The 9,097-nt window shown below is 44.4% G+C and overlaps 1 protein-coding gene across 1 annotated transcript in view; it reads left to right on the top strand.

Moving 5' to 3' along the window:
• SRSF6 (serine/arginine-rich splicing factor 6) overlaps positions 1-3,416 on the top strand; it is an 8,331-nt gene extending 4,915 nt beyond the window's left edge. The window contains exons 2-6 of the mRNA XM_009999850.1: positions 55-203; positions 1,607-1,734; positions 1,968-2,176; positions 2,531-2,620; positions 2,721-3,416. Of these exons, the coding sequence (XP_009998152.1) occupies positions 55-203; positions 1,607-1,734; positions 1,968-2,176; positions 2,531-2,620; positions 2,721-3,084 (940 nt within the window). The 3' untranslated portion in view covers positions 3,085-3,416. The remainder of the gene's footprint in view (positions 1-54; positions 204-1,606; positions 1,735-1,967; positions 2,177-2,530; positions 2,621-2,720) is intronic.
• The last annotated feature ends 5,681 nt before the right edge of the window (positions 3,417-9,097 follow it).

Genomic DNA, 9,097 nt, shown 5'->3' with positions numbered 1-9,097 from the left:
GAGCCGCGGGCGGGGGCCGGGCGGGGACTGACAGAGCATTGCTTCTTCCCCTAGTTACGGTTTCGTGGAGTTCGAGGACTCCCGCGACGCCGATGATGCCGTTTACGAGCTGAACGGCAAAGATTTATGCGGGGAGCGGGTGATCGTGGAGCACGCCCGCGGCCCCCGCCGCGACAGGGACGGGTACAGCTACAGCAGTCGCAGTGAGTACGAGGCCGTCTCTCCGCGCGGTTTCTGGGCAGCTTCGGGCGGAGGGCGGTAGGCGAGGGGAGGCAGCTCGGCTGTGTTGGTAGGGCAGAGCAGAGGAGGTGGAGTGGAGGGGACCGAGTCCGCTGGGGGAGGGGGTTCGCTGCCTCTGCCAGCGCGGTGCTGGGGGATACCTGGTGCATCGTGGGGAGCAACTGCTTGGCTCACTGAGGGCTGCAGGCATATTTCCTGCCACCAGCGTTGCACTCAGATATCCCCTCAGAAACTTAGGAGGGCAAATTTGTGAAGCAATTCTGGCCGCAGGATTGTGGCCCAGAAAGGGTTTCTCTTTAGTTATGAACGGTATGCTCTGCTAATTTAAGGGCTCCGATGTTCTTGGGAACATTTGGATGAAGTAGCAATGTTGCATCATTGATGTTAATTAGTAAATACCGTTGCATAATTGGGGTAGAAGCACTCGGCTGTGAACTTCCATGTGAATGTTTCAGTTGAATATATTATAAAAAGGGTGGGGGGAGGTTTTCCAGCAGGAGTCTGTTTTACTAAGTGGGGGATATTGTAAATATTTCTATGTTCAGCAAATTTACATTAGCTTCTTAAGCTGAGCTATATAGAACTTAATTGGCCTAGTACTGTAATTGAAAGTACTAAGGATTACTTCCAGTAATCTCTAGAAGCTTGGTGTTTGGGGGGGGTGGGTCTTTTTTAAAAGAAACAAATGTATGTTGTTTAAAATTGTTGCATGTTCAATTCAAACTTTTTAACAAGTCCTTGATGTTTCAATTTAAAAGTGACCAGTGGGGCTGAGGCTGTGTCCACTGAGGCTAAGATGACTGCCTTTCCTGATTGGCCATGGCTTTTCCATACATTGTGTGACCCTTGCCCTATGACCCTTTGGCTGACCTTACCGGAAGCCATGACGACAGCAGCCTTTTGCCATTAGACGCAGGGTGATGGTGAGGATTCCAAGGGTTAGACAAAACTGGTTAAACTGAACTAGGTGACTGTTACCTTGCGTGTTTTGTGGCCAAACCACCACCAAAAACCTCATACTGTGATGTAAGTACTTAGTGTAACTAGTAAACGTTTTTGTAAAATGTAGAAATGCATGTAATCAGTTAAGTTTTATATTTTACAATGTTCTGTAAAATAAAACTTAGCAAGGTGAATCTAATAAGGAGCAGTCACTCTCTAACAGATCTTAGGAGCACAGACTTGTAGGATTTTAGTCTGTCTGATTTGCCATTTATATAGATTATGGCAAAATTGAAAATTTTATTGGCGGCTTAGAGAAATAAAGTCCTACTCCAGTAAATGTAACTGTTTAACTAACTTTTTCAGAACATTGAGTTTTATTTATGCTAGGAGGCAGTCTAACTTTTTTCTTTGTACAATAAAGGTGGGGGTGGTGGCGGATATAGCAGTCGGAGACAATCTGGAAGAGATAAATATGGACCACCTGTTCGTACAGAGTACAGACTGATTGTTGAGAACCTTTCCAGTCGCTGTAGTTGGCAGGATTTGAAAGTATGTATTAATGTTCTATCATAGAGCCTGTTGTGACTAGCAGGAAGTAGTGACTTCCTTTAATATCAATGTTCATTTTTTATTGAGGTAGAAGTAATTGAGAAGCATTTGTGCATGCATGTATACCCACAGTTAATGCTTCTTGCATTTGCTCAGACTTGTCTTCAGCTGATGTACTTGCAGAGCATAAATCCTGTGGAATGGCTATGGGATTCTTCATCTGCTCCTTGCAGGATTTCATGAGGCAAGCTGGCGAAGTAACCTATGCAGATGCTCACAAAGAACGTACAAACGAAGGAGTGATTGAGTTCCGATCTTACTCGGACATGAAGCGTGCCCTGGACAAGCTGGATGGCACAGAGATCAATGGAAGGAAGATCAGGCTGGTTGAAGACAAACCACGGTCGAGCCATAGGCGATCGTACTCAGGCAGCAGGTCAAGGTAACTTTGGGACACATCAGCCTCTGCAGACTACTTAAGAGGTGTATAGGTAGCCCTACCAGCTCATACCCATTCATAGGTTGCCATATCTTGATATTTTTATATTCTTTCATATTTTCTGAATAGGATGATGTCTGAGAATAGAAGGAATTCACATAATACAGAAGGGCCAGTTTTCAGATGTGAAACATCAGATTAATTTCTTGACAATATATTGAATCTAGGTGGATTAATGGGACACCTTGATGTGGCCATGCTTGTTTTTGAGAAGTTCTTTAGCAGCTTTTCTCTGTTAGCACAGGAGAGCACATCAAGCAAAGAATAAGGCACAAATTACATTTTAACTTATTACAGGTCACGATCTAGAAGACGGTCCAGAAGCAGAAGTCGTAGAAGTAGGAGCAGCCGCAGCAGGTCCCGTAGTGTCTCCAAAAGCCGTTCCAGGTAAGTGATATATTGTTTTCTTTAGTACAGGAGTTAGATATTTACAACTACTGTTAAGTACGCTTCAGTTCATGCAGAATAAACTGTCTCTTTTTGAAAGATCTAAATCCAGGTCACGAAGCAAGGACCGCTCACGTTCCAGATCTAAAAGCAGGAAGTCTAGATCAAAGAGCAAATCGAAACCCAAGTCTGACAGAGGTTCACGCTCTCACAGCAGATCCAAGGAGAAATCTGAGAAGTCTCGGTCCCGATCCAGGTCCAGGTCTCGATCTCCCAAAGAAAATGGTAAAGGAGATACTAAGTCTAAGTCCAGGTCAAGGAGCAGGTCTCGCTCCAACTCTCCACAGCAGCAGCCGTCTGCCAAGGCTCGTTCAGAGTCACCACCCAAAAGAGCTGCATCGAGGTCCCACTCCAGATCTCGTTCAAAATCTCGCTCACGATCAAGATCTAGTTCAAGAGATTAAGACTATAACTCTCCTCTTGCATTGCACACTATTATGGAACATTTTCCTACTTGTCAGGCCATTAGTGTTATGTTAGTACTTCAGAAGTTGGTTCTTTTCTCTTGCAGGAGTGAATGGCCTAAAAGTAAGAAGCAATGAGGCATAAAGGTTTTAATTTGTATCCCAAATTTGAAAACACAAGATAGGGTGGTGGTACATAGCAGGAAGGGTCCCCCTTTTGTAGAAATTCGTTCAAAGTTTGATTTTGTAGCATTTCTGCAGGAGCAACTTAACTACTCCTGAATGCAAAGTGTTTTTTATATTAACAATAAACTGAATATAAACAGGCTTAAATCTGGGCTTTTTTTAAACTATAATTTTGTCCTTTTTTTTTTCATGGTTTTAAAACTATGGGTATCGTTAGCTTAATAGGTTACAGCTTGCTACTGAATGCAGGATTGCCTTGCTGGGTAGGTCATACAATTATCTGGTTAATCTTAATTTATGGAAGCAGGCTGCAAACTTTATCAACTGGTAACAATTCTAGGAAGATTTTAGACCAACAATAAACTCAAATTGGAGCATTTGTGTCGTATCTTAACTTGCCAAAAGAACATTCCCTCCCATACTGTGACTGTATTAGAGGTAATAAAGGTACTCTGGAACCTGTATCTTGCAGTATTGCTGAAAGATTCTACATTTCAGACTTGAAAGAATGAAAGTTTTTTGATAATTTTTTGCTTGAGTATCAAGTGTCAGTTACTGTCAGACACTGACATGTCTCTTGGATTTGATCCAAGTCACTAGTATGTTGTATGGTTTGTCAGCCTCTAAATACCTATTGGATATGAAAACTAGGTAAATAAAACTGTCTTCCCTCCCTTTTGACTCATATTACCGTTTTGCTTCAGGTGAGAACGATAATCCTATTGTGTCTTAAGTTTCAGCTTTATTGGAAATGTAATCTCTGAGCTAGAGTTCCAGTCTAATCAAAGGCTTTGCTAAACCACAGTTGCCAATTCACTTAAATTGTTGAATAGGTCTCATCCCAAAAATTCCCCTTATAGCTAATTTGATTTTTGTAACATGCAATAGCAAACATTAGAACTGCCTTGTATTCTTTATACAACATGTAGTTTGACTTGTATAAAATTAAATTGGTGACTCAAAACTCGCATATATTGCAGTGTAATGGGATTCTTTCTGCCTCATGCTGGGGAAATCTCAATTTATCCTTCTTGCCTCTTCTGCTGGAGTAATTTTGTTTTACTAGGTGACTTGGGAGCGCTTGACTTACACTTGGTTTTGTGTTTGAGTCCAGCTAGCCAACCAAGCACAGTTGGTCCCAGGACATTATCCTTCAGGTGGGACTGGGTATGAAGCACCTCTGGTCAGAATCATACATGTCTGCTCTGTGAACTGGAGCAGGCAGAATCACAGAATGGTTGGGGTTGGAAGGGACCTCTGAAGATGAAGTCCAACCCCCCTACCAGAGCAGCACCAAAGCGAGGGCAAATCACTCAGAAATGCATTCAGACAGGTCTTAAAAGTCTCCAGAGAAGGAGACTCCATAACCTCTCTGGACAGCCTGTCCCAGGGCTCTGTAACCCTCACAGGAAAGTTCTCCCTTGTGTTGAGTTGGAACACGTTAAGTGTGTGTTCATATGTGACTTGTTGCCACATTTTCTCCTGGAGTTCTTTATGATCTAAATAGTAATTTTGAATATACTGTTTCTTACCATTTCCTTAATCATATCCAGAAACTTGAGCTATTGCTGCATATGAGTAGTTGTGCCAGTACAAGGAGACATCCTGGCATAAGTAAAGGTGATTTTGCCTGCTAAGCTCATATTCCTGATGGAACCCGAACAGAAGTGATTGCATGGCTGGTGTTGCTGTAAGATCAGGTTGCTATTGCTTTGATATTGTACACTTTTCCATGCTTGTTCCCATCCCAAGCATGGAAAAGCAGCTGCATTTGAATTGCTAAGCTAAGCTTTCCCATGGCTATATGACCAGAATTACAGATAATTGTGGTGTGACTAAATCCACACTTCAGCTAATGTTGTATTCTCTGAAGCTAGAATGAGGTGACTGTTGTGTATAGTTAAGTTGTGATAAGCATTTAAAAAAAAAAAAAAAAAAAAAGGAAGCTCTTAGTTAAGGTGTATTTTACCATAATGACTAGAAAGTTGATATGCTGTAGTTCTGATCAGTGCAGGCAATGACTTCTCTATGTTGGATTTCTCTTGGAGCTCCCTTGGGCTGCTATGCATAAGACTAACAGCCCTTTACTGTGCAAATGAGGCAGGAATTCTTTGGAAATTCCTTGTTTCCAAGGAACACTTGTTTCCTTCTGGATTTTTTTTCCTCTGCAAAACTAGTAGGCTTTCAGTAGTGCCAGATGCTGAGCCAGTGAACTGCAAAGCTTGAGATAACACCTTAAAGAAGCCACCAACAAAACCCAAGCACTGTAGTCCCTCTAGCTCAGTCAGTACCAAGTTTTTGTAGGAGTGGAAGACTCTGTTGTGTATTTGTGATACACGAGTGTGATTATTCCTGAGATCCCTTGCAGGTACTGCGGAAGTATGGTTTGGATAAAGATCTTACACTTTATAGAAGAGTAAAAGACCATACAAGACTTGAATCCTTGCTGGGTTTTTGCAGCTCTAGGATGTGCTTTGCATTGGCTGCAGTAGTAGCAGAAGTTGATGGCAAAACCATCTGGTCTTGGTTGTATTGTCTTTAACCTAACAGTGGAGCCATGTTTTCAGGGATGTGCTTCAGTATTAGACATGCTGACTGTTTTTTTCTGCATTTGGTAAACCAATATGAATTTGATCTTAAAAAGACAAAAAGAAATGTGGCTTATCAAATATGGAGTGCAGGAGTGACTTATAGCAAATTGTGAATGAGAAATCAGTACCATTCAAAGAGTGAAACTTGGGATTTGGGGCTGTATTTGGGATCTGTTTTTACTCTTCTATTAAAAGAAGTGTCCTTCCCTGAATTTTGGTGTTCTCTACTTAAATCAGTGATTCATGTGATGTAAAATACCAGCTTTAAAGTTAGATGGTGAAAACACCTCTCCCCTTTAGTCCATCTCACTTGAACCCTAGCAGACTGCTTTGTGGACATGGTGAGTCAATGCTCTTCATGGCCTTGGAAGTTATTAGAAATCTTCCCTGCACCGTTTCTTTTGAGCAGCAGTGACACTGACTGTCATGCACAAATGGGGAAATCTGGCATTAAAATTCTTGCTCAGAGTTTCTGGATGTTCCATCATTTGTGTGCTTTTTCCCAGCTCAAAGCAGGTGGTTTTCAATGCCCTTGCCATGGGCAGGGACACCTCTCCCGCTAGATCAGGTTGCTCCAAGCCCCATCCAACGTGGCCTTGAACACTTCCAGGGATGGGGCTTCCACAGCTTCTCTGGACAACCTGTTCCAGTGCCTCACCACTCATGGTGAAGAACTCTTCCTAACAATCTGAACCTAAATAGATCAGATCTCATCTATTTGCCATAATCATAATGTACATTTGCATCCAGTCCTATCTCCTGGATGAAGAGCAGTGTTTCTCCTAGAAATGGCTGAAGTGCAAAACCTTTCCCCTGCACAGTGTTCTGCTCAGTGTCAGCATCCTTGGGATGCACCATCCTGGGAGGAGAATCATACAGCAAATGGTCTCTTGTGATCATGGTGGCTCAGCAGCGACGCTGTACTGGTGGGTGCAACTGCTCCCCTTGGGCAGCATCTCATAGTCTGCTCAAATTTCTGGTATAAACATGCTGCTCAGGATGGAGTCAATGTTGACCAATTGGAGAGACAGGAGAAAACGTTTTGAAAGAACTTCTACACTTGCTTTATCTGGGTCTATTTGCTGACAATTAAAAACCGTTGCTCTGTGAGCTGCAAGTGTAATCCGCTATGTGCCATAATGTAGGTATCACATACATCAGTTTGATAACACACAGCAGAATTGTTCTGTAGTTCTCCATACCTTAAAGGCCCCTAGAGAGTGTGAATCATAGAATAGTTTGGATTGGAAGGCACCTTAATGATCATCTAGTTCAAACCCCCCTGCATGGGTGAGACACCTCCCACTTGACCAGGGTGCTCTGAGGCACAGAACTGCAGTGAGCAAAAGCTACAGATGCCACTTTGTACTCAGAACATCTCTTGTTGCACATCTGTCATCTCTTCCACAGCCCTGCTGCAATCTGCACTGGTTAGGTCGAGTAGTATTAATGGCTAATCCATGTCAGAATAAATTTGATAATGAAAGCATTACTAAGAGCTAAATTTAAATAAAATCAGATAATATCTTGAGTTGGAAGGGACCTATAACCAGTAGTCCTACTCCTCAGACTACTACCTAAAATTATCCAAGAGCGTAGTCCAGACACTCTTTGAACTGTGACAGGCTTGGGGCCCTGGGGAGCGTGTTCCAGGGACCGACCACCCTCCAGTGAAGAACTTTTTCCTAATGTCCAACCTGAACTTCCCCTGACACAGCTTCATTCCATCTCCTCGTGTCCTATCGCTGGTCACCAGAGAGAGGAGATCAGCACCTCTCCCTCCGCTGCCCCCCTTGAGGAACTTGTAGACTGCGATGAGGTCCCCCCTCAGCCTTCTCTTCTCCAAGCTGAACAAGCCAAGTGACCCCAGCTGCTCCTCGTAAGTCTTGCCCTTGAGACCTTTCACCACCTTGGTCGCCCTCCTCTGGACTCATTAGTCTGATGTCCTCCTTCTGTTGAGGGTCCAGCCGTGCCCACAGTGCTGGAGGTGGGGCCATCCCAGCACAGTGGGACAGTCCCCTCCCTTGGCTGGCTGGCAATGCTGGGCCTGATGCACCCAGGACACAGCTCTTTTGGCTGCCAGGGCAAACTGCTGACTGCTGGTCACCCTGACATCAGCTCAAACCCCACATCTGGGGCAATTACACCAACCAAAGGCTTGAAGCTGGGAGAGCTCTTTTTTGCTAAACGTGGCTGTTTCCCAGGAATTGCTTATTCTGAGTTTATGGGTTTTTTTCAATGGGAAGCTAATGGGAGGTGAATGCTGATTTATTTTTCCTGATTCAGATCAGATATGATCTTCCCACTGCAGCATAAAAGGATTTATATGGGAAGACTTTCAGTCCTGTGCCACTGAAGGTTCCTTTGGAAAGTGAGAAAGCAGCAGCAAAGGAAGCACTTACTGCTTACTTCCTGATTTTCAGGATCTAATTGCTTCACCAGAGTCTTTGACTTCATCTTTTTAATATATTCAAGTTTTTGGAGTAGAAAACCTGACAGATGGACATGCTAGAAACAAAGAGTTTGTTCCTGAGGTCCCCAAAGCAAGCAAGAGCCCTTGTGGCCCTGAGCTGGGCATGGCAGCAGTTGCCTGTCCCTGCCTGGTCTGTCATGCACCGAGTGCTGTTCTCAGCAGCTTTTTGTGATCTTGGTCCCTTCTTTTTCCAGTCTTGCCTCCATCCACTCCCACATGCTACAGATAAACAGGACAACCATTCTGTAAGGAAGACTTCCGTGGCCATAAAGTACCAAAGGGGAGGGCAGTGAGCTGTCCTGGTTTTCACCAGAGCACTCTTGAGGTGCTCCTCAGCTCTGTGCAAGATGCTCTTCTATTTCCTGCAGAGAACTAGTTCAAGCTGCTTTTTTGCTTCCCAGCAATCCTGGTGGTTTCAAATAAAGGTTATTTGAGACTGTATCGTGCTGGGGAGGGAAGGCTTCCCTGGTTAGGGCAGCCTGTGCCTGTCCACCCCAAACCAGGCTTAGGGAGCTGCTCTGGTCTCACATCTCAGTGCTGCAGTTCGACCGGTGTGCGAGGAATGTTGGGTTAATATTAGTGACTTAAAGAAAGCATCTTGTGGCTTCCAAGGTCCCCTATCCCAACCGGACCGTGGCGGCCTCACAGCCCCCGCGCGGATGAGGGACAGGGCCCTGGGGCCTCCGCGCGTTGCCATGGCGACTCCGCCCCGAGTCCAGCGCGCCACCGCCGCGTGGCGGAGCGCGCGGGTTGCCACGGCGAC

The sequence above is a fragment of the Chaetura pelagica genome, unplaced genomic scaffold (assembly GCF_000747805.2).
Source record: "Chaetura pelagica isolate M959 unplaced genomic scaffold, ChaPel_1.0 scaffold146, whole genome shotgun sequence".
Classification (NCBI taxonomy): domain Eukaryota; kingdom Metazoa; phylum Chordata; class Aves; order Apodiformes; family Apodidae; genus Chaetura; species Chaetura pelagica.
Note: the sequence above shows the minus strand (reverse complement) of the source record. Positions and strands in the feature narration are given on the sequence as shown.